Here is a 25932-nt window from a genome sequence, read left to right as displayed (position 1 = left end):
GTTCCAGGAAAGTTCCCTTCCACATCCGAAAGTTTCGCAGCCACTGTGATTCATCCCAGACCTGCAGCACTATGAGGTCCCACCAGTCCGTGCTTGTTCCCGGGCCCAGAATCACCGTTCCACAGCATCAACATGACCTATTGCCACCATGATGTTCATGGCGCGGGGTCCCGTGGTTTGTGAGAGGTCTGTGCCCCTCTCAGACTTAATGTCCTCACCGCGCTGCCGTAGCCTCCTCACCCGATTTCTCAGCATCTGCCTCTGGAAAAGGTGGATGATAAGGTGCGAGGTGTTGACAATGGCCATAACTGCAGCGATGGTTGCAGCGGGCTCCATGCTCGCAGTGCTGTGGCGTCCGCGCTGTCACTCACCAGAAAAGTGTGCGAACTGATTTCCCGCCGGCGCTTTCAGGGAGGGAGGGCGGGAATGACGGTTGGATGACGACAGTTACCCAAAACCACCCTCGACACATTTTTTGCCCCAGCAGGCATTGGGGGCTCAACCCAGAATTCCAATGGGCAGCGGGGACTGCGGGAACTGTGGGATAGCTGCCCACAGTGCACCGCTTCCAATGTCGACACTTGCCCCGTTAGTGTGGACTCACAAAGTCGAATTACTGTCCTTAGTGTGGATACACACGTTCGACTTTGTAATATCGGTTCCACAAATTCGATTTAAGTAAAATCGAACTACTCTCGTAGTGTAGACATACCCTGAGGCATCTACTACAAAGGCTGTTGCTAGGGCTACTTTCTTCAGGGTAGGCTAGAAGTCAGGATGGCCCCTGTCTTTCATTGATTTAAGGTCATCCAGCCTGAATTCTGTGGTTCTCTTAAAGCAGGTAATGGCCAGGGATGCTCTAATGGTGGCTGAGGAAGCCTCAGAGTGGCTCTCACTTTTCTGGCAGTTATTTCTTTGAGAAAAAATCCCCCTTTGGATGGGATTGTCGTATCTTTTGCTAAAGATATCACTACAGCATTGACCTTTGGTTTATTCTGTGATGGCTTGTTTGAGCTCTAACATTTAATAGTATCTAAGTCAGGGGTCGGCAACCTTTCAGAAGTGGTGTGCTGAGTCTTCATTTATTCACTCTAATTTAAGGTTTCGCGCGCCAGTAATACATTTTACGTTTTTAGAAGGTCTCTTTCTATAAGTCTTTAATATATAACTAAACTATTGTTGTATGTAAAGTAAATAAGGTTTTTAAAATGTTTAAGAAGCTTCATTTAAAATTAAATTAAAATGCAGAGCCCCCCGGACCTGTGGCCAGGACCCGGGCAGTGTGAGTGCCACTGAAAATCAGCTTGCACGTGTGCCATAGGTTGCCTACCCTTGATCTAGTGTTCATCCCATTAGGTGTTTCGCATTCCTCACTGATTATGCCCACAAAGGCTGGGTGCAGCAAGATGGCTGTATCATGCAGAGATTTGGAAGGCAGGTATTTACCCTTAGGCCTGTCATCATGTGCCTAAATGGCAGATACAACATTTCTGTACATAGTCTCAAACTTATCAGGGAGAAAAAACCCTTGCAACTTTTTTTTCATGGCCTGCTCAGAGCCAGAATCTTAGAGTACTCCTTCCTCAGTACAGGAGATAGCTCCAGAGTCAGAGGATAAATAGCGTCTAGATTTGTGTCAACCTCCCCTCCCCCCTTTTTTATTCTTTTTGGGTTTCTTTGGCATTTTTCACCTACTTTTCAGGAGTTGCCACTGGGCTGTGACTGCACAGGATCTCTCTTTATTTAGTGTCTTGATCTTTCTGGATATATCTCCAGCTGTGTCCTCCCCCTCAGGGTCCCACTTCCCTGCCTGGGAGTGGGAATCTCATTACTAGAGTCCCCAGATTTGTACTGGTAAGCAGAGGAGCTGTGTAGGAACCCTGCTTTTTTTCCTTAGGGAGCTGAGTACTCACTTTGGTATCTGACAGGGGTGGGAGGGTGGACATGGTGCTCCTTAAGCTTATTTTTCTTCCGACTCACCTCTACCCTGGGACATACCCCCTGAGCTGGCCAGATGGTGTCCTCCTCATCCTTGGATTGTCTCTGTGATATGCTCTGTATTTCCTGATTAGGTTTTTCTGCACTGGAGTTGTGGCTCCTGTGGGGAGGCACGGGGGACTTTACAAACCTGACTCTAAGACCCTGCTCTGGCATTGTGAGAGTTGGCTGGCTGTGATCAGGCAGAGTATAATTCACCCTCTGAAGAGCCCATAATTCCTGCCTCACACATGGAACATTGTTTTGATTTAGCCTGGTGTTTGCGGGAGAGCTCTGCCATGCAGGGGAGCGGGGGGGGGGGGGGGAGGGCAAGGAGTTCAGCACGGAGGTCCTGAAGTAATGCATCTGAGTGGCTGATACCACCAGACTGCTATTTATCTAATCCAGGAGAGGAGGAGGAGAAAGGGAGATTAAAGGCTGCACACAACTACTCCAAAACACAATTAAAGTCAAAGCTGGGATAGAAATAGTTGGGAGCAAAGCAAACTATCACTCATGGGCAACGCATAAGCTGCCATTAGGGGAGGCTATTCCCCAGCCCCACCGCTTCTGCCAGAGGCCCCGCCGCCCCTCTGCCTCCTCCCTCACCTCCTTCAGCTCCCCTCCCCAGCTGGAGCCCATCCTCCCTCCCCCCCCCCCCCCCCCAGTGACTGCTGGTCCCGCCGCCCCAGCCCTCGGCTGCCCTGCCCAAGCACCCCCAGCCCCCTGAGCACAGGAGACAGGAGGAGAATAGACCCATACGTCGCAGAACTGTTGGAGATGCTGAGCTGCAGAAAAGGATTTCTTACTTATCTCTGTATCAACCAATTATGGTATAACTAGATTGAAATGGAGCCCTTCTGTGGCTCTGTTGTGAGTATATACTCCTTGTGCTCAGCTGTCCAGTTAATGAAAATGGGGCAAGACCCCTTCTCACCTCTGAGACACAGATCCCTATTCCCTGGCAGTCTGAGACCCACAGGCTGAGAATCAGAAAGGCACAATTTAATCCTAGAGCCATCAGAAAGAACTATGGACTACTTCCAAATTCCACAAGGAAGAGGTATATCCTGTTTATTATGAACTAAGGAGAATGTGATGCACAAAAATAGATTATTCACATACAGAATTCAAGAGCATCTATTACGATCTATAGTTTGTCTGAAGGCTTTGAGCGATAAGATGCTCTACCTGAATAAGCTTAAGATTCCAAGGTGGATGATTAATCAATCCTGCCTCTTCAACCTGGTTGGCTACTGCAGCCTGTAGTTCAACATATGTACTACTGTCCAACTGTAGCCCAGGGAAGAGGTCATTGATGAGACTAAGAAATAAGGGCTCATCTTCATCTACCTGAAAAATGAAAAAAAAAATGTTTAAAAGCACAACTATGCATAGTATAGTTTTCTTTTCTCATAAGTCAAAATGAATCATTATGTTACAATAATGAGCATTAAACAATTTAGGAGCTGATTTCAAAATAACATGCTGATTATGCCCCTAAATTCAGGCTACCAAAAAAGGAGGAACATCATTTAAGAAGATGCACACCAACTTTTGAGTATGCCTAATTATGTATATTTTAGATGTGTACCCATGTACACAAGTGTGCATCATTAAGCAGGCTGACTATAAAGAGCAATCTAGTTAAGTGAGCACTCAAGTTAATCTCTTCATTTATACCATGTTCATCACCCTGTGCACACTTAATTTAGTAAGGAAAATAACAAACTGCCCATGCACAGCACACTAGTGTTTTGTTTATGACCTCAAGCATTTTAAGCATTGTTTTCAAATTTGATAAGCACATTCTGCTCATTGAGCTACTTGCCAGTCTGAATTTTAAAAATGAAGTTTAGAAGTGTTTGAGATTTTTTTTAAAAGCATATAAAAAACTGTAAACTATAAAAAAACAGGTAAGACATTCACCCATAGACTACTGAACTCTTAAACTGACAAAGTCTCACCAGTTTAGAGAGGTTCATATCCCTTAGTCCTCTCATAACAGTACTCAATTCACTGTCATCTGGTCTGGCCCTCTTTTGAGCTCCAAGGGTCCTCAATACGGAAAGGATATTCCTCAGACCAAAGTCATAATGAACCTAAAAAAGGAAAAAAAATTTGCTTACATACCAATAACACTGCTCTACTGCCAAAATGCTTCTGAAATAAATGTAGTCAAACTTTACTAATTCTGGGTCACTGAGAACGAAAATGATGCTTAAAATTGTTGATTGGCTCTAGTTTTCAAGATATGCTATTGGGTCAGTATATACAACCTTTGACTTGGGAATGGTGGAGGATAAGGGAGTTATAAAGGGAAGGGATCTCAATTTAAACCAGAAATGACTAAAATACATCTTTGACTGGATCTATGAATAAATCTATGACTGGGTTTGGACAGTACTTGCTTTTTAGGCAAAACAATGAACGATGCAATCTGAAGCTGGTATTGCATCATCCATGATATGAATTGCATCATGTTATTCCTAGAAATCATGGATGATGCAATCATAATGAAGCTTACATCACTCTGCTGAACAAATTGCCCTATATCAGCTCTAGAAATCATACAGTGTTGTGCTCTCTTATTTGTCAGTGTTTGATTTTGCAAAGGGACACATTTCTGTTTAGCCAAAGTGAGCAGAGATGCCTCGTACTTGTGTGAACAGTGCAGATAACTTCTGCTATGTTTGTGGTGAAGTAACTTTTGCATCACAAAAGCGCAGTATAACCACTATGGTTAAGAAAGCCTATCACCTTTATTTTGGCTGCAAAATTGGAGATCAGGACAAGAGGTGGGCCCCACACATATGCTTCAACACTTGTGCAACAAATCTTCGCCAGTGGTTGAACAGGAAAAGGAAATCTATGCCTTTTGCCGTGCCAATGATTTGGAGAGAGCCAACAGATCATACCAGCAATTGTTACTTCTGCATGGTGCCTCCAGTTGGGAAAGGTGTGTCAAAGAAGAAAAAGTGGACTGTGCATTATCCAAACATTCCATCAGCTATACGCCCAGTACCCCACGGAGAAGGACTGCCGGTTCCTGATGCACCAGAATCATTCTCACTTGAGTCAGACAAGGAAGAGGAAGAGGATGAAACTTCTGGTCCTGAACCATCAATGTCACAGGACCCACATTTTCTCCCATCCTCCTCCTCAGAACCACACCTCATAAAACAAGGTGAACTGAATGACCTCGTCAGGGATTTGGAGCTACCCAAGAGTAAGGCAGAGTTGTTGGGCTCCAGACTACAGCAGTGGAATCTCCTGGCAGGTGATGTTAGGGTTTCCATGTTCCGTGACCGTCAAAAGGATCTTGTCCCATTCTTCTTCATGGAAGGTGATCTTGTAGCCTGCAACAACATCGATGGTGTGATGGCAGCCCTCAACATCGTTCACGATCCAGATGAGTGGAGACTGTTCATTGATTCATCGAAGACGAGTCTTAAAGCTGTTTTACTGCATAATGGCAATGTTTTGCCATCAATTCCAGTTGGTCATGCAGTCCATATGAAGGAAACCTATGACAACATGAAACAACTTTTGAGGTGCATAAACTATGACCAACATCAGTGGCAGCTTTGTGGCAATTTGAAGGTTGTTGCTCTCTTGCTTGGTCTGCAGACTGGATACACAAAGTACTGCTGTTTTCTCTGCGAATGGGATAGTCGTGCAAGAGATTCCCACTACATCAAGAAAGATTGGCAACTCCGACAGTCATTGGAGCCTGGGAGGAAAAGTGTTCAGCATCCACCACTTGTTGAATCAAGGAAGATTTTGTTACCACCCTTACACATCAAGCTGGGTCTGATGAAGAACTTTGTCAAGGCCATTGACAAAACACAAGCAGCTTTCAAGTACCTCTGTGGAAAATTTCCAAGGTTAAGTGAAGCTAAGATAAAGGAAGGTGTCTTTGTTGGTCCTCAGATTCGTGAACTTCTTCGAGATGATGCATTTGACCATGCACTGCGTGGCAAGGAAAAGACGGCATGGAAAGCCTTCCAGTTAGTGGCAATAAATTTTCTCGGAAACAACAAGGCAGACAACTACAGGTTGTTGGTGGAAAACCTCCTCAAGGCATACAAAAGCCTTGGTTGCAACATGTCACTAAAGATACATTTTTTGCACTCTCATCTAGATTTTTTTCCACCGAACTGCGGAGCAGTGAGCGACGAGCACGGCGAGCGATTTCACCAGGACATTGCAACAATGGAGAAACGCTATCAGGGCAAATGGAGCCCATCAATGCTTGCAGACTATTGCTGGACAGTGACAAGAGATGCTCCATTTAATGAATACAAGAGACAAGCCAAGAAGCGCCGAGTAGACACTGAATAGGACTAAACTATGTACATAATAGTTCTTTGCCTTTTGTTTCATAATAAATTTTATTTATATAACCCTTTTGCTGATATTTAAAGTGTTACATAAACAGGACAGGTGAAATATTATCATGTAAAGCAACCATAAACACATGAAAAGACCTAGGTTTACAATTGATGATTAAAACTCTACTATCTACACAATATACATAGACATAAAATGTAAAAACTTAAATATCTTAGAAACAGTAGCCAATCAGTTGTTTTAATTGTCATATTTGAATTCAGCACATCAAAATACATAATAAATAGCACATTTTATCTCTGAAGCAGACGACTTCTCAAAAATTGTAGACCAGTGTAATTGGAAGTCTCCAGATTTATTTCCTCAATAGATCTATACTCAGAGTTGTGTGCTAAGCCACGCAGGCCTGGACCTATTCAAAAAAATTAGTCAAACCAGTGTTATCTGACTCAATGAATTCACAAAGACTATAGCATGAGTCTACTCTCACCAATATTAGTGTAAACGAAGAATGATTCCATTTAAATAATTAAAAAAAAAGAGAACTAGGCTTTGTCAGCAAAGTTCTCTTCTGATGTAAATTTGTGCCGTTTCCATGATTTCACCAGTGTTTATATCCTCTAATGCTAGACTATGGTATTTACATTGTAGCCCTGCCTAGTGGGCAGGGCAGAAGCATGCCATTCAGGAGGAGCACCAGTGAGATTATACTTCAGATGATGCACTGATCTCTCCCCATGGTCTAGTATAGGGGAGTATTGTACTCAAAGAGGGGTTATCAATGGTTTGCTGTCAAATTGGGAGGGCATACCTAGTGGGGTCCTGCAGGGTCATTCCTGGGTCTGGTACTATTAAATGAGGTTACTCAACCTTGTGCAGTAACTCAGGTTCTTCGAGATGTGTCCCCCTCTGGGTGCTCCACTTGTAGGTGCGTCAGTACCCCCTGCACCTGAGATTGGAGATCTTCATCAGCTGTGCATGTTGGACAACACATGCACACCTCCCCACTCTTGCGCAGTGCATGTGACATATATATAGCACTAAAGAGTCCTGTGGCACCTTATAGACTAACAGACGTATTGGAGCATGAGCTTTCGTGGGTGAATACCCACTTCGTCTGATGCATGTAGTGGAAATTTCCAGAGGCAGGTATAAATATGCAAGCAAGAGTGAGTCAGGCTAGAGATAACGAAGTTAGTTCAATCAGGGAGGGTGAGGCCCTCTTCTAGCAGTTAAGGTGTGAACACCAAGGGAGGAGAAACTGCTTTTGTAGTTGGCTAGCCATTCACAGTCTTTGTTTAATCCTGAGCTGATGGTGTCAAATTTGCAGATGAACTGAAGCTCAGCAGTTTCTCTTTGAAGTCTGGTCCTGAAGTTTTTTTTGCTGCAGGATGGCTACCTTTAAATCTGCTATTGTATGTCCAGGGAGATTGAAGTGTTCTCCTACAGGTTTTTGTATATTGCCATTCCTAATATCTGATTTGTGTCCATTTATCCTTTTACGTAGGGACTGTCCAGTTTGGCTGATGTACATAGCAGAGGGGCATTGCTGGCATATCATGGCCTATATTACATTGGTGGACGTGCAGGTGAATGAACCAGTGATGGTGTGGCTGATCTGGTTAGGTCCTGTGATGGTGTCGCTGGTGTAGATATGTGGGCAGAGTTGGCATCGAGGTTTGTTGCATGGATTGGTTCCTGAGTTAGAGTTACTATGGTGCGTTGTGTAGTTACTGGTGAGAATATGCTTCAGGTTGGCGGGTTGTCTGTGGGCGAGGACTGGCCTGCCACCCAAGGCCCCGACTCCACCCTTTTCCCGCCCCCATTCCAACCCCTTCCCCAAAGTCCTGCCCCAACTCCGCCCCCTCCCTGCCCCTATTGGATCCCATCCCCAAATCCCCGCCCAGGCCCCGCCTCTTCCCCCAGCACGCCAAGTTCCCCCTCCTCCCCCCTCCCTCCCTGCCCCGCAAAACAGCTGTTTCGCGGCGCAAGCGCTGGGAGGGAGGGGAGAGAAACAGGACGCGGCAGAGCGCTCGCGGAGGAGGCGAGGTGGAGCAGGGGAGCTTCTCCGTGGGTGCTCAAATTTGCCGCCCCTGCAAATTTGCCGCCCTAGGCCTAGGCCTTGTCGGCCTAGGCGATAATACACCACTGAGGAGTGGTGCATCCCACATTATGAGGAATGCGTCTCCCATAGATCAGTGTCCCAGTCCCACTCTGGAACAGAATTGAGGGCAGCAGGTGTTGTGCTGTGTGGCAAAGAGGTCTATGGTGGGGTATCCCTATCGGTTAAAGATGTGCTGAAGTGCTCGCATGTCCAGTTCCCACTTGTGATCATGGGAGAACCTCTTGCTCAATGTGTCCGCAGTGTTGTTCTGGTGTCCAGAGAGGTACACTGCTGAAATGGTGCTGATGTATTGGATATACCTGTTCCACAGTTCCGCCCTGCCTGTTGATGTAATACATGCAGGCAAGATTGTCCATCATGACTCTGATGGTACAGTGTTTGAGCAGAGAGAGGAAATGTCAGCAGGCATTGTGGACTGCTGGTAATTCTATGAGATTGTTGTGTAGGGTAGATTCGGTTAACAACCATCGGCCCAGCACTATGTGATCATGGAGATGCGCTCCCCAACCTATTAGGGACACATTGGTTGTTAGGATCATGGTCGGTGTTGGTTGGAGGAAAGGAACTCTGATAGAGATGTTGTTGGGCTGTGTCCACCAAAGCAGTGAGTCCTTGACTCGCATTGGCCTGGATAAGAGCTTGTGGAGGCTGTGTTTCTGGGGGAGATATACTGTACAGAGCCATGCCTGAAGACATCACATGTGTAGTTTTGCATGTATGATCATGAAAGTGGCCGCTGCCATGTGGCTTAAAAGTTGAAGGCATGTTCTGGCAGAGATCTGGGGGCAGACTTGTATGTTGGATACCAGATGTACTATAACCGAGAATCTGTGAGGTGGTAGGAAGGCTCTGGCTCGTATGACATCCAACTGTGCACTGATGAATTCTAGTTGTTGTACTGGCATTAAAAGTGGATTTTTCTAGGTTCACAAGGAGGCCTAGCTTTGTGAACAGATCTATTGTTATGCAGACAGCTCAGAGAGCATCGGTCTCGAATGGGGCCTTGAGGAGACAGTCGTCCGAGTATGGAAAGATGACAACTCCTTGTTTCCTTAGGTAGGCAGCGACTACCTCAAGGATCTTGGAGAACACCCGAAGTTCCATGGACAGTCCAAAAGGTAGTACCTTATACTGGTAGTGGTTGTCACCCACGATGAATCAGATAAATTGCCTGTGGGCAGGGTGTATTGAAACATGAACGTATGCATCTTGGTGGTCGTGGGCCGAGAACCAGTCCCCCTGTTTCAGTGCTGGGATAATACTGCAGGGGGTAACCATTTTTAAGTGTAGCAGTATGACAAACATGTTTAGATTGCAAAGGTCCAGGTCACCAGCTGCCGGATTTCTTCTGGATCAGGAAACAGTAGTAGTAGAAACCCTGTCCCATGTGCTGGGAAGGAACCAGTGCTATGGCTCCCAGTTGCAGAAGATGATTTATTTCTCCCCATAGAATGGAATCATGAAAGGGGTCCTTGAAGAGGGACAGGAAGAGGGGGTGACAGGGCAGGATGGATAGGAAGAGGATGGAGTATCCTTCCTTGATTATCTCTAGAACCCACCTCTCCGAGGTGATTAGTCTCCAAGATGGGAAAAACAGAGCTAGTCAGTTGCTAAATGGTTGGAATGTCAAAGATGGTGGGAATGACTGGAATAGGGGGAGGCTTCTTGGGTCCTTGATCACACCTTCAAAATTGTTACTTCAGTGAGGGGTAAGAGAGGTAGCCCCTTGAGGAGCGGGCTCTCTACGTTTGGTAGGTGGTCTTTGTCTTGGGCACTGAATGTCATAGTGCTATTGAGGGGTGTACTGCTGTGGTCAGGATTGTGGGGGGAGATGATATTTCCCCAGGCATCTCTTCGGCACAGGTAGGTAAATGCCAAGAGATTGGAGTGTAGAGAATCGTCTGTGCGCTCCAAGAATAGTTTCTGGCCCTCAAAAGGTAAGTCCTCTACTGTGGTTTGTACCTCTTTATGAAAACCTGAGAGGTGGAGCCATGATGCTTGCCTCAAGACCACAGCAGTCGTGATGGATTGGGCAGCAATGTCTGCAGAGTCTAACAAGGCTTGTAGGGCTATTCGGGCTTGGAGATGTCCTTCCTAGGTTAAAGACTGGAATTGCTCTTTCTTAGCCTTAGGCAGGTCATGGCAGAAGTCCTTCAATTTAGAGTAGTTTAGGTAATTATACTTAGCCATGAGAGCTTTGTAGTTGGAGATTCTAAACTGGAGCATTGGTGATGAATATGCTGTGTGTTCAAATAAGTCTAGGTGTTTCCAATCCCTGTCTGGATGACTAGCACAGGATTGGTATTGATGGCCTCTCTCTTCTACTGCATTGACCACCAAAGAATTTGGGCTCGGGTGCAAAAATAGAAATTTCACATCCTTCGCCAGAACATAATATTTTTTGTCACTGCTTTTGCAGGTCGGAGGGATGGATACTGGGGTCTGCCAGAGCAGCTTCACAGGGTCGAAAAGAGCCTCCTTGCTCAGTAGTATGATCTTGGAAGAAGAGGATGTGTGGAGGATATCAAGCAGTTTATGCTTCTGGTCCTTGACTTCCTCCAAAGGAATCTGCAGGGAGTCTGCAATCCTGTGGAGTAAGTCCTGAAAATGCCTGAAGTCGTCAGGAGATGTAGGAGATGGAGACATGATAGCCTCATCAGGAGATGAGGAGGAAAATGTTGTGTTGGTGGAGCCTGCTCTTGTTCCTCCTCTTCAGTTGGTCCCGATGGGGGACCAATGGAGAAGGGAGAGGTGTAGGTCTCCGGCTTTGCTCCCTGGGAGGGTTCCCAAACTGTGCCCTGTACATGGCCCAAGGGTCCCAATATGGCCATTGTGAGGGAGAGAAACGTGGCTGCATACGTGGTGGTCCATGCTAAGATTGTGGACCAGATGTGGATTGTGGATAGTGAGAATGAGCAGGTGTGATTTGCCTGGTAGACAAGGGAGTGATGGGAGCCCTCCTCGTTGCTGGGGAAGGGAGGTACCATCCTTGGTGGAGAAAGGGAGGAGTGTTGTGAGTCTGAAGAGAAGGGCAGAAGTGGGGGGAGGGCAGGTCAACCGAGCGGAGACTGAGGAGTATCAGATATCAACAGGTCTTTAGGGTATCTAAAGTCTTGTGGAGGGGGGGAAAGCATCATTGGTGCCAGTGTATGACTTGGTATCGAAGGGTGTATTCCCCTGAAGTGTCCGTAGGTGGCACCAGAGACTTGGCCGATGCCAATGGCTTGGCTGGTGCTGATGGTTTTGTCGGTGTCGGAAAGGGTGCCAATTCTGACATTTTTGTCTGTGCTGTAGCTCCTGAAATTGGCCTGTCTTGTTTCCCCAGAGCTGGGAAATGGTTCTGAGGACTGTAGGTCTGCCCAGTTAGGGTCTTTAGACCGTTTCTTCGCATCAGTACCAGAGATACTTGGACAGGCACTGGAGCTGTGTTCCCTGTCAGACGATGCTGAGGCAACAGACCTCGCCGGGGACTGTATTCTGGTGGGCTGTGCCTCAAAGTGTGAGGAGGGAGCCCATTTCTTTTCATCTGAGCGAGAAAGAGAAGACTTTCTCTTCAAGCAACGTGGGGAGTGAAGATCGGCAGACTACCTGGCAGAGTGTGAGGGCCTCTCCATGGAAGAGTCTGGGCCCAGGTCCAATGCCGATTGCAGTGATTTCTCCATGAGGAGAAGTTTTAATCTAGTCTTGTCAGGCTCCGGGCATAAGGGTGAAGGGAAAAGCTTCCAGTTGGGAAGGGCAGGAAGCAGGGAAATGGAAACCTAAGCTGTGAAATAACAGTGAAGGTAAAATTAAAACAAAAGAAATATTTTTTTAAGAAAGAAAGAAAGAAAGAAAGAAAGAAAGAAAGAAAGAAAGAAAGAAAGAAAGAAAGAAAGAAAGAAAGAAACAAAGAAACAAAGAAACAAAGAAACTGCACTAACAGGTAAGGCACTTTCTAGTGAGGGATTAGGAGAAGCGGTCTCTGCTGCAGATTCCATCGTGGACCAAAGGCGGTACAGAAGGAATTGTGGGTGGTCGGACTACACAGCACTATATATACGTCCCACGCAAAGCGTGAGATGGGGAGGTGCGCATGTGCGGTCCGATGGGCACTGCTAATGAATATCTCTGATACCAGGCAGAGGGGGCACTGCCGCACCTACAAGGGGAGCACCCATAGGGACATCACTCAAAGAAGAAATTATGGTGAATGACTTGGATAATGGAGCAGAGAGTATGCTTATAAAATTTGAGGATGATACCAACCTGGGAGGGGTTGTGAACACTTTGGAAAACAGGTTTAAAATTCAAAATGACCTTGCCAAATTGGAGAATTGATCTGAATTCAATAAGATGAAATTCAATAGAGACAAGTGCAAAATACTTCACTTAGGAAGGAAAAGTCAAATGCAAAGCTACAAAATGGGGAATAACTGTCTAGGTGGTAGTCCTGCTGAAAAGGATCTGGGAGTTATAGTGGACCACAAACTAAATGTGAGCCTCAATGTGATGCAGCTGCAAAAAAGGCTAATATGATTTTGGGGTGTATTAACAGGGGTGTTGTATGTAAGACATAGGAGGTAATTGTGCTGCTGTACTCGGCACTGGTGAGGCCCCAGCTGGGCACCACACTTTAGGAAAGATGTGAAAAAAACTGAAAAATGTCCAGAGGAGAGCAACAAAAATGATAAAAGGTTTAGAAAACCTGACCTATGAGGAAAGGTTAAAAAACACTGGACATGTTTAGACTTGAGAAGAGAATACTGAGTGGGGACCTGATAAGTCTTCCAGTATGTTAAGGGTGGTTATCTAGAGGACTGTGATCAATTGTTATCCATGTCCAGTAAAGGTAGGACAAGAAATAGTGGGCTTAATCTGCAGCGAGGGAGATTTAGATTAGATTTTATGAAAAACTTTCTAACTATAAGGGCAGTTAAGTTCTGGAATAGGCTTCCAAGGGAGGTTGTGAAGTCCCCATCATTGGAAGCTATTAAAAACAAGTATCAGAGGGGTAGCCGTGTTAGTCTGAATCTGTAAAAAGCAACAGAGGGTCCTGTGGCACCTTTAAGACTAACAGAAGTATTGGGAGCATAAGCTTTCGTGGGTAAGAACCTCACCTCAAATGCATCTGAAGAAGTGAGGTTCTTACCCACGAAAGCTTATGCTCCCAATACTTCTGTTAGTCTTAAAGGTGCCACAGGACCCTCTGTTGCTTATTAAAAACAAGTTGGACAAAACCTGTCTGGGATGGTGTAGGTTTTTTGTCCTGTCACAGCACAGGGGGCTGGACTTGATGACTTCCTGAGGTCCCTTCCAACCTTACGTTTCTATGAGCTCATGTGTGATTCCGAGCTTCTGTAACACATATTTTCACTAGTTTTCAGCAAGCTATCATGAGTATAAATAGTACTGTAGCCATGGTAGCATGGGCAGTGGCATTGGAGGCTGGTTAGCTGTGCCAGCTATAAACCCACCTGCAACCAGTGGGTACACATGTGGCATAGCTAAGCCATGCTGTTGCTGTCTGTGCTACTGTGGCTGCACTACTATTTATACTCATGCTAGCTCAATGACAGCTAACCCAAATATGTGTACGCGAGCAAGGAATCACACCCCAAGCTTGTAATGTCAACTAGTGTAGGCAAAGCCTTAGATAGCTCTTTATGGCAGAGACTGTCATTTATTATATATTCACTGACAAACAACTTTGTTAACATAGAATTAAGGTTGCCCAGAGATGTCTCATGCCGTTCCAGAACATCAAGTTCAGCAAAACTCATACCTCTGAAAACAAGGAAATAAAGAGTTAATATATTACAAACATAAACATATGAAAACCAAGAAACACAGAAATATGGCACATACCAGCACAACCTATTCATGCTTCACAAAGTTTGCAGGATGGAGTTGCTGACAGAGCCATTGTGAGAAATCACATACATGGTTTATGTTCAAAATCTTGACAGTTTTATTACATAGTGATTACAGTAACTTGACGTGTGTGAGAAATGATCGGAATGTCTTTCTTCGTTTCCATCCTTTCCCCACCATCCCCTGCAACATACAGCTCCCCTCTACACCTTTTCCAGCAAAGCTCCCTCTTCCTGTCACATTAATCCATTAGAACTTTAGAAGCCATTAGCATGTAAAAAGTTGCTCCTTGCTGTCTGGTGCCCTATGCTGCTTCATACACATATCACAGACAGTAACTTACTGCTTACTGGAGGATCACACATTGCTTGGTTAGGTAGTCCAAGCTATGCACTAACCTGGACTCCACACTTTACTATACCCCCAATAGGCCCTGGCAAAAACACTAGGAGAGGAAGAGGGGCTCAGATTCCTTCCCCTACCAGAGTATTAGGTCCCGTGCGATTTTAGCATACACATGGGAAAGGGAATGTGGAGCTCCACCCTAATTGGCACCAGCCCAGTGTCTCACTCCCGTAATCCTCACTCTCTCCCCTACACCTGAGCACCCTAACCAATCTCTCCATCCTTATCATCCATTCTCCATTTATCCCTCTCCCCATAATAGCTCCTCCCCTTTTCTCCCCTCACCACATCCCCAAACCCCTCTCCCTCTACTCCCTCCACTTTTCTGCCCACAAATCCCCTCTCTTCTCCCAGCAATCATTCATATGAAGCATTGAAGCACTTGGAGGAGAGGAAGGTGATCAGAAACAGTCAACATGGATTTACCAAGGGCAAGTCATGCCTGACCAACCTGGTTGCCTTCTATGATGAGATAACCGACTCTGTGGATATGGGGAAAGTGGTGGATGTGATATATCTTGACTTTAGCAAAGCTTTTGATACAGTCTCCCACAGTATTCTTGCCAGCAAGTTAAAAAAGTATGGATTGGATGAATGGACTATAAGGTGGATAGAAAGATGGCTAGATTATTGGGCTCAATGGGTAGTGATCAATGGCTCGATGTCTAGTTGGCAGCCGGTATCAAGCGGAGTGCCCCAGGGGTCGGTCCTGGGGCTGGTTTTGTTCAACATCTTTATTAATGATCTGGATGATGGGATGAATTGCACCCTCAGCAAGTTCGCAGATGACACTAAGCTGGGGGGAGAGGTAGGTAAGCTGGAGGGTACGGATGGGGTCCAGAGTGACCTAGACAAATTGGAGGATTGGGCCAAAAGAAATCTGATGAGGTTCAACAAGGACAAGTGCAGAGTCCTGCACTTAGGAAGTAAGAATCCCATGAACCGCTACAGGCTGTGGACCAACTGGCTAAGCAGCAGTTCTGCAGAAAAGAACCTGAGAATTACAGTGGATGAGAAGCTGGATATGAGTCAGCAGTGTGCCCTTGTTGCCAAGAAGGCCAAAGGCATATTGGGCTCTATTAGGTAGGAGCATTGCCAGCAGATCGAGGGAAGTGATTATTCCCTTCTATTCGGCACTGGTGAGGCCACACCTGGAGTATTGTGTCCAGTTTTGGTCCCCCCACTACAGAAGGGATGTGGACAAACTGGAGACAGTCCAGCAGAGGGCAACGAAATTGATGAGGGGGCTGGGGCACATGACTTATGAGGAGAAGGTGAGGGAACTGGGGTTATTTAGTCTGCAGAAGAGAACAGTGAGGGGGGGATTTGATAGCAGCCTTCAACTACCTGAAGGGGGGTTCCAAAGAGGATGGAGCTAGGCTGTTCTCAGTGGTGGCAGATGACAGAACAAGAAGCAATGGTCTCAAGTTGCAGTAGGAGAGGTCGAGGTTGCATATCAGGAAACACTATTTCACTAGGAGGGTGGTGAAGCACTGGAATGGGTTACCTAGGGAGGTGGTGGAATCTTCATCCTTAGAGGTTTTTAAGGCCCGGCTTGACAAAGCCCTGGCTAGGATGATTTAGTTGGTGTTGGTTCTGCTTTGAGCAGGGGATTGGACTAGATGACCTCCTGAGGTCTCTTCCAACCCTAATATTCTATGATATGAGTACATTATTTTTTTAAAAGTTTGAATGAATTTTTGAATTATCTGCTGTACATTTCCCCAAATAACAACCCTCCTTGACAGAGGCTAATTGTAACAATATGGCTACAGTTTATTCTCAGATTTCTTCCGAGAGTAAGTTTCAAACATAGAGCATCTAGATATATGGTCAAAACGTGTCCTGGAGCCATCCAGGCCCTGTGAAAATTTAATGGCTGGAAACCCTCTTGGCTATTTTCTCTGGACATGTGCATTGCAATCTGTTTGGTGCATGAGTGTTTAACATGGGCTAATCGAGACAGGCTAAGTGCAGGGGACTGGACTAGATGACCTATCGAGGTTCCTTCCTGATCTATGATGACAGTTATGGTTTGAGCCCCATGTTTGTGCAAAATAGGTAGAATCTGTGGACTTTATCAAATGCTATTTTTTGGGAAGGCTTTATTTTGGGAACACATTGCTCAATTGATCCCAAATTTAGATCACTAACCCTATCCCATGCCACATAAGGCAGAACTAATTTCAACACAATCTGAGTAAACATGCAGATTTCAGGGCACTTAGAAGATTTGTCGTTTAAACAGGAATTACTAGACAATCCTAAACATAGCAGAACCGGTGCACCACTATAACACTTGTTTAATGCCTAGCACATGGGGTCCAACCTAACTGAGGCATTTAGGTGTTACTGCAATATACATGTTAACCTAAAATAGTAATAATTTCTTGTTGTTTCACGACAGATCCAGCATTAAATCCATGTGTGTGTATCTGTGCAGGAGACTTAAGGAGGGTGAAGAACCAACATTATTACAAATTATTATTTATAAACTATTATTACAAAATATGTATAAATCTATTTAAAGGGGTGAAAAATAAGATTGTTGTTTGCTCAAAGGTAATATATACTTTATAAAGAGATTTTTTTTGTTTGAAATATATTTCAACTTTAAAAGAAACATAACACTGATATTCCAATAGAAATGTGCAGAGATCAAAACCTAAAGGAAAAATTGTATTGTAAATACCATAAGACTAGGAAACACACCTGCTTAGTGAGCTGCTCCTCGCAAAGTTTGTAGAGAACGAAGAATTTTTGAGCTAAGACCACATTATCAATAAACCCACAGCTTGCAAGCTTAACTCTCATAATTATCTGAAATACAACATAGCATTAAGAATTCCATTAATTTTTCTGAAAATTTTGTAAGGAAAGGAAAAAAAGGAAAATGGACTAATTTTTTTTTAAATATGCACATATTTTTAAAAAATGTATCTCAATAAACTTAAAATATTTGGTTTCTCTTTAACTAAGTAATCATTTTTACCTGTCTATCTGGAACCATCATGGACACAGTTCTAAATTGAATTTTTAGATTTTCTGGTAGCTCCTGACGGCCAGCATACCCAGGATTCTATAAATGAAAACATATATTGTACAATATTCTTACTTACAGTAGTCTAGAATATTTTTTTTTAGTGTTTAGACCAGTTACTTAAGGAATGTTAATTATAACTTAAATATTTAAGACCTGATTCTGATCCAGATTACTATAGATAATGGTAAGTGAGATCAGAATCAGTCGTTTGTTTACTGTTTAATTATTAAATATCATGAAAGAAATTTTGACAAATAGCTACAAATGTAACAACATTTGTATAGTTATGGTTGAAAACGCATTTTCATTATAAACCAGTTTTCAGATGCTTAAAATTTTATGGAATAAAATATCTATTGGGCCAAACTTTTTCTTCATTAGTCTTACTCCAAAAGAGAATATTTTAGTTAAGTTTAATAAAAACCTATCCAATATTTGAGCTTTATACATTTTGCAAAGGTGCTTTTTTCCTAATGTAAGAAAATATTAATTTTTTTCATTTGGATAATTGAAAAATGGCTATTTAAGTTGCCAAAAACACAAATGCCTTTACTTGTTTGGAGAAATTCAATTTTCAAAAAGAGAAGTTGAAAGCATTAGAAACTTAAATGGTGTATTTATTTTTCTACTGTCCAGAAGGTACAGTACTAAATTGTGGAGCTCCAAATATATGCAATAAAGCAACATTTGAATTACTAGACGTTCATCTAAATTCAGGCTGTCAAATGATTAAACAATAATCACAATTAATCACGAGATTAAAAAAATAGTAGTGATTGTCATTTTAATTGCACTGTTAAACAATACTAGAATACCAATTTAAATTTATTATAAATATTTTGGATCTTTTTCTATATTTTCAAACATATTGTTTTCAATTGCAACACAGAATACCAAGTATACAGTGCTTACTCTATATTATTATTTTTATTACAAATATTTGCACTGTAAAAAAGATAAAAAGAAATAATATTTTTCAATTCACCTCATATAAGTACTGTAGTGCAATTTCTTTGTAGTGCAATTGGGAGCTGGTGACCATGGTCTTGTGAGCAGTGGTAAGCTGATCATTCTGTCCACTGAGAGGTCCAATAAGGTTATGAACAAATTTTGGGTGCGGACAAGCCAGTGCTATGAGGATCAGCTGTGCTCAATCCCTCTTGACTTTGAGTAGGACCTTGTGGATCAGGGATGTAGGAGGAAACGTGTACAGGAGCCTTCCCATTCGGGGAGGAGAAAAGCATCTGTGAGAGACCCTGGCCTTTATCCCCAAAAAGAGCAGAACTGGGTGCATCTTTTGTTGAGGCTTGTTGCAAACAGGTCCACTGGGGAAAACCCCACCTCTGGAAAATCATGTTTAAGATGTCTGGGTGAATGGACCACTCGTGATAGTTGGTAAAGGATCTGCTGAGATGGTCCACCAACTCATTCTGTACCACTGGCAGGTATGATGCCTCAAGGTGAATAGAACGGGATATACAAAAATTCCATAAACTCAGAGCTTCCTGGCATAAGGGAGAGGAGCGAGCCTCCCTTGTCTGTTTATGTAATATATTGCTGTTGTGTTGTCCGTGAGGACCGCTGCCTGGTTTCCCCCGAAACGCATTCTGAAAGCCAGGCAGGCCAGGTGCATCACCCTTAGCTCTCTCACATTGATGTGCAAAGCCAGTTCTTCTTGTGACCAAAGGCCTTGGTCCTGAGGCTCCCCAGATAGGTTCCCTATCCCACGTTGGAAGCGTCCATGACTAGGGACAGCATGGGAGCAGGTCTTGAGAAGGGAACAACCGCACACACGTTCTCTGGGTCCTGCCACCATCGAAGCGCTGCAATTATCGATGGGGGAAGGGGAAACCACCCTGTCCAGATTATGGCGGCCTGATGCGTATACTGACACAAGCCACAATTGGAGCAGCATTAGCTTCAGCCTTGCGTGCTGCACCACATAAGTGCATGAAGCCATGTGACTCAGCAGCTTCAAGCACATCCTTACTGTAGTAATGGGGTGTTCTGCCACACCTTCTATAAGCATCCTGGAAGAAAGGCCTGGCTCAGGTGGAGTCTAGGACCATGCCAATTAATTCTGTTCTCTGGGCTGGTGTAAATATCGATTTCTATTTGTTTATCAATAGCCCCAAGTCTTGAAAGATCAACTGTATCAGTTCTACGTGAGTTTCGACTTGGATCCTGGACTGGCCTTTGATCAGCCACTCAGCCAGGTAGGGGTATACTTGCACCCAACTCCTCAGAAAGGTCACCATAACTGACATGCAGTTTGTGCTGCTGGTAAGCCAAAGGGGAGCACTGTGAACTGATAATGGTTGTGGTCCACCACAAACTATAGATATTCCTGTGTCCTTAGAATATCGCAGTGTGAAAATATGTGTCCTTTAGGTTGAGGGTGGCATACCAGTCCCCTAGATACAAAGAGGTGATAAATCGAGGCCAGTGAGACCATGCGGAACATAAGCTTTTTCATGAAGCTCTTGAGGTGCTGCAGATCCCAAATGAGTCTTAGGTCACCGTTGGCCTTTGGGATCAGGAAATAACGGGAGTAAAACCTCTGCTCCTTAGCTCCGGAGGAACCTCCTCCACTGCTCCTGCCCTGAGAAATGACTGCGCTTCCTGGGCCAGAAATCTCTTGGGAGAAGAATCCCTGAAGAGGATGGGTGGGAAGGAGGGGAACAACTGAACTGTAGGATACATCCCACTTCTACTGTGCGCAACACGCAGTGGTTGGTGGTAACGTGGGACCATTCCCGGTCCACAAACAAAGAGAAGATACGATCCAGGTAACGTCCTGGTACACCATCCTCAGACGTACCCTCAAAATGCCATTTGCACCAAGAAGAGGGAGCCTCCTTCAAATGGTAGGTCCTGGATGGTTTGCTGGACCTCATATGGAAGTCCCAAGACCTGTAACCAGGAGAATTGTTTCATCACCATCGCTGAGGCCATGACTCAGGCAACTGCATCTGCCCCATCCAGAGCCACCTGGAGGGATACCTTGGTTACTGCTTTCCTTCCTCCACTAAGGCAGCGAACTCGCCCCTCAATTCTAGAGGCAGGAGCTCCTTGAACTTTTCCAAGGCAGACACGGAATTAAACCCATACCAGCCTAAGAAGGCATGATGGTTGGCTATCCTCAGCTGGAGGGCCCCCATTAAATACACTTTCCTGCCAAATAAGTCCAATTTTTACATCATTGGCTTTTGGGGATGGCCCCTGCTGTCCCTGCCTCTCTTTTTCATTCACCGCGGAGACACCAAGGAGCCCAGTGGCAGGTGAGTACATAGGAACTCAACCCTTTTGAGGAACGAAATACTTCCTCTCTGTTCTCTTAGATGTATCGATGTAAGAGTTTGCCAAAGATCCTTTATCAGCTCCAGAGTAGCCCCATTCAGGAGTAAGGCAACTCGCAACGGCCCTGAGGGTTCCAATATGTACACGAGGGAGTGAGCAGCCTCAGTGATTTCTTCTGCCTGAATGCCCAAGTTTTGGGCCATCCTGTGCAGAAGCTCCTGATGTGCCCTACAGTCATCCTGGGTGGGCACCACAGCAGTCCCCACTAGTGCCTCATCTCAGGAGGAGGATGACAAAGCCTGTACAGGGACCGGACCTGGAACCATCTCTTCTGTAGATGGGTCCCGTGAAGGTGTATCTCGTTCCAAGGTACTGGCATCAGCACCGGCCTCTGCACTGACCTCGGCCCCGGGAACCAAACCCTGTTCCGAGGGGGACTGTGGGGGAGCTTTAGAAGTCGCTGAGTATGAGTGTCCTGAATGGGGCCCTTGGAGCTGTTGGAATGCCCATGGGTTCCAAACTGGCCACTGCATAAGTATCTACCATTGAGTTGGCGGCCATGGTGTCCATGTCAACCCCTTGCACCATGTCCAGCACTCAGTGTCTGTAGCCCAACCATGTCTGTTCTCCCATGAGGCATAGGATTTAGCCTCTGAGTCTGATTCAGGAAAGTCACTCCTGGGCGACCACGGCGGTGCGGTGCCAGTCGGCGCCGGTGAGCAGAGTTGTGGGGGGCGATGAGCAGTGCAGTGCCGAAGTGGGGCGGTACTGGGAAGTAGAGCAGTGTCGCAGGGGAGAGCACTGTTGTGACATAGACCAGTGTCGTGAAGTGCATCGGTGCCACAAGGTGTAGTGGTGCCTCCTGTGGGAAGAGCTGTGCCACTGCATCATAGCTGGCTTGCCCTTGGTAGGCACTTGCTTTGGTGCCGTAGCCTCTCTCAGTGCCTGGGTGGCCGTTGATTGTTCATGCCCCACTGAAGATGGCTGCATCAGGAAGGAGAGGAGGTCCCTCGCCGCATGGAATGCCTCTGGTGTTGATGGTAAAGCCAGAGTTGAGTTTCCCTAGTGGTTTCTCCCTTGTTTGCATCGGACTCAACGATGCCCTTCCTGGCACTGGAATTGATGAAATTGTGCACTCTACTGCTGCCTCAGAGTGGCCTGGTGTGGGTAACACCCTCTCTGAGCGCCTATGGCCTGCAGGCCTTGGGGTCAGCAAGTGCCCATGGTTCATCTTATGCTGTCTCTTCTTCAGCACCAGCAATGGTAAGTGGTGCTGAGGAGCTGGTGCAGGGATCATCTTCTTGTGCACTGGTGGAGAATAACAGGACCAGCAGTCCTTTTTAGTGTCCTTCCTTGGTGCCGAAGAGGAAAAGCGATGTTGTGACACAGGGACTCCAGGGCGCTCCTAACCGACCCTGAGGTGGTCCGTGCCAATTCCCCTTGCGGATCTGTATGGGGACAAAGTGCCACTTCAATTAGAAGGAACTTTAACCTATTGTCCCTCTCCTTCGTGGTCCTACGTGTAAAGTTCTTACAGATGCGGCACCTCTCTTGAATGTAAAAGGAACGAGAAGTACTTGTGGCACCTTAGAAACTAACACAATTATTTGAGCATAAGCTTTCGTGGGCTAAAACCCACTTCATCGGATGCATGCAGTGGAAAATACAATAGGAAGATATATATACAGAGAGAACATGAAAAAATGGGTGTTGCCATACCAACTGTAACGAGAGTAATCAAATAAGGTGAGGTATTATCAGCAGGAGAAAAAAAACTTTTGTAGTGATAATCAGGATGGCTCATTTCCAACAGTTGACAAGAAGGTGTGAGTAACAGTAGGGGAAAAAATTAGCATGGGGAGATAGTTTTTACTTTGTGTAATGACCCATCCACTCCCAGTCTTTATTCAAGCCTAATTTAATGGTGTCTAGTTTGCAAATTAATTCCAATTCTGCAGTTTCTTGTTGGAATCTGTTTTTGAAGTTTTTTTGTTGGAGTATTGCGACTTTGAGGTCTGTAACTGAGTGACCAGGGAGGTTGAAGTGTTCTCCGACTGGTTTTTGAATGTTCATGTCTGATCTTCACGTCTGATTTTTGTCCATTTATTTTTTTGCATAGAGACTGTCAGGTTTGGCCAATGTACATGGCAGAGGGGCATTGCTGGCACATGATGGCATATATCACATTGGTAGATGTGCAGGTGAAAGAGCCCCTGATGGCGTGGCTGATGTGATTAGGTCCTATGATGGTGTCCCCTGAATAGATATGTGGTGTGACAAGATGGCCAATGTAGAATGGTGGGTCCTGCGCTTTTCTTGGTGGGGGTCTAAGATGCCACCCCTTGCCCCTGCTCTTGGGGCACCAAGGGCCCCACTAGTTGCCCATGAAGGTGGTAAAGGAGGGAAGCAGGAGAGGGGTCTGGGTTTGCTCCTTACTCTGAGCCCCAGCCCCTCTCAACCCCTGTGGGTTCTTACCCTCTTCCCCCTTGGGTGGGGTACCTTCGGTCCTTAAACACTGGGGGAGGGAGTCTCCCTCCCCTGCTGAGGCAGGGTCTCCCTTACTCCGGTTTTCTGATCTTCAAAGTCTCACAGCACACCTCCAAGCTCCAGTCCTCTCTTCTTCCTCCTTCTCTCTTGACTGCCTGAAGCAGGGGGGTTTATTAGGTTGCTAACAGGGCCTTAATAGACTACAGGTGCTCCAATTAACCTGTAGCAACCCTCCCTAGTCTACAGGGAACCATGCCTTCATTAACCTAGGGCTTATATACTTCCCCTCTACCACTCTCCCACTGCTCCCTGGCCCTCCTGTATCACAGTGGACAGAGTTGGCAACGGGCTTTGTTGCAAGGATAGGTTCCTGGGTTAGTGTTTTTGTTCTGTTGTGCGTGGTTGCTGGTGAGTATTTGCTTCAGGTTGGGGGGCTGTCTGTAAGCGAGGACTGGCATGTCTCCCAAGATCTGTGAGAGTGAGGGATCGTCCTTCAGGATAGGTTGTAGATCCTTGATGATGCGCTGGAGAGGTTTTAGTTGGGGGCTGAAGGTGACGGCTAGTGGCGTTCTGTTACTTTCTTTGTTGGGACTGTCCTGTAGTAGGTGACTTGTGGGTACTCTTCTGACTCTGTCAATCTGTTTCTTCACTTCAGCAGGTGGGTATTGTAGTTGTAAGAATGCTTGATAGAAATCTTGTAGGTGTTTGTCTCTGTCTAAGGGGTTGGAGCAAATGCGGTTGTATCTTAGAGCTTGGCTGTAGACAATGGATCATGTGGTGTGGTCTGGATGAAAGCTGGAGGCTAAGGTGCTACAAGTACTCCTCGTTCTTTTTGCTGATACAGACTAACACAGCTACCACTCTGAAACCTCTCTTGAATGTGTCTCTCCCAGGCACTTTAAGCAACTGTCATGTGGGTCACTCACCGGCATCAGTTTGTGGCATGCAGCACACGGCTTAAAGCCTTGGGATCGAGGCATGCCCCGGAGCCGGGGCAGTTGAGCCCCGCGTGCAGGGAACTAAACCTATACTAACTCAGTTAACTATTGTTCTAACTACCAACTAATGTAATAACTAAATACAATTTTCTATTTACAGAAGGAAGCACTTGCATGACCAAGAGACCAGTAATGTTCCAGCGACCATCATGGGCGGTAAGAAGGAATTGAAGGGGAAGAGGGCAGGCAGGCCCCTATATACCGTGCCATGAGGGCGTCACTCCAGGGGGCGCAGGAGCTGACCTGATGGATACTACTGAGGGAACAACTTCTGGCGACGGTGCACATGCATGCGCACACCTACATTGGAATGGACATGAGTAAGCACTCAAAGAACCGTTTTTTCTTCTTTGAGTGATCGCACGTGTCCATTTCACTGTAGGTGACCCACAAGCAATTTGAACTAGTCTACCTGAACAAGGAGTGAAGGACAACTTGGCCAAATCTGGCATTGTCCCTTGATTGATGAGAGATGGCACAGTGAGAGGCAAACATATAGAGCAATGACCAGGTAGCTGCATTACTAATATCCAGAATGGGAATCCTAACCAGAATGGCAGAAGAAGTTGCTCTCAACCTGTTTGAGTGCACCATCACTCTATTCGGAGGTGTGACATTGGCCAATGAGTAACATAAATGAATGCAGCTGGAAATCCAGGTAGAGATCCTCTGGGTGGAGACCAGTTGGCCCTTTACTCTATCTGAAATGGTTACAAAGAGTTGAGACAAAGACCTGAATGGCTTAGACCAGTCCAGGTAAAAGCCCAACGCTCTTCTAATATCTAGAGCAGCGGTTTTCAAACCTTTTGAGCTGAGCCCCCCTTTAAGTTACAATTTTTGGTTGTGTCCCCCAAGCCCAGACAAAAATAGACACAATACCTGCCCCTTCCCCCTTGGGTTTTCAGGGTGGGGGAAGGTATGTGCCACAGTCTCTGGGGGCAGAGCCAGCGCTGGGCATGAAGGCTGATGGGAGCAGAAATTGGCACAGCCGCAGCAGATGTTGACACTGACCCACAGTCTGTGGGGCCCGCTAAGATGAGTCAGGTGGTGGAGGTGGTGCTCCCTCCCTGAACCCCGCCACACAGTACTCCCAATCAAACCTCAGAGATCAAGAAACTTAATTCCTCTCTAGATTCCTGCTGTAACCAGTCAGTAAAGTCTGATAGCTTGTGCCCGTTGAAGCAGTCATACTTGGAAAGGAGTGCCTGGTAGCTGGCAATTCTAAGCTAGAGACTGGCAGGTGAGTAGTTCTTCCTTCCAAAGAGATCCAGTCACTTGAGTTCCCTTTTCTTAGGTATTGCCTTGAAGCTCTGATGCCTTGTTTGCTCTTGGGCAGTGGTAACCACAAAAGCTCTAGATGTGAATTAGCATAAAAATACTGAAATCCTGATGAT

At 45.6% G+C, this 25932-nt stretch overlaps 1 protein-coding gene across 1 annotated transcript in view; it reads right to left on the bottom strand.

Moving 5' to 3' along the window:
- The window catches only part of DNAH8 (dynein axonemal heavy chain 8), a 536895-nt gene that overhangs the window by 180593 nt on the left and 330370 nt on the right, over positions 1-25932 (bottom strand). Inside the window, exons 46-49 of the mRNA XM_065401473.1 lie at positions 17703-17789; positions 17423-17530; positions 3945-4079; positions 3169-3330 (exon numbers count right to left, since the gene is read on the bottom strand). Coding sequence (XP_065257545.1) covers positions 3169-3330; positions 3945-4079; positions 17423-17530; positions 17703-17789 — 492 coding nt within the window. The remainder of the gene's footprint in view (positions 1-3168; positions 3331-3944; positions 4080-17422; positions 17531-17702; positions 17790-25932) is intronic.

This window comes from Emys orbicularis, chromosome 3, assembly GCF_028017835.1.
Source record: "Emys orbicularis isolate rEmyOrb1 chromosome 3, rEmyOrb1.hap1, whole genome shotgun sequence".
In the NCBI taxonomy this organism is placed as follows: Eukaryota; Metazoa; Chordata; order Testudines; family Emydidae; genus Emys; species Emys orbicularis.
The sequence above is the reverse complement of the archived record's forward strand: the minus strand, read 5'-3'. Positions and strand labels throughout refer to the sequence as shown.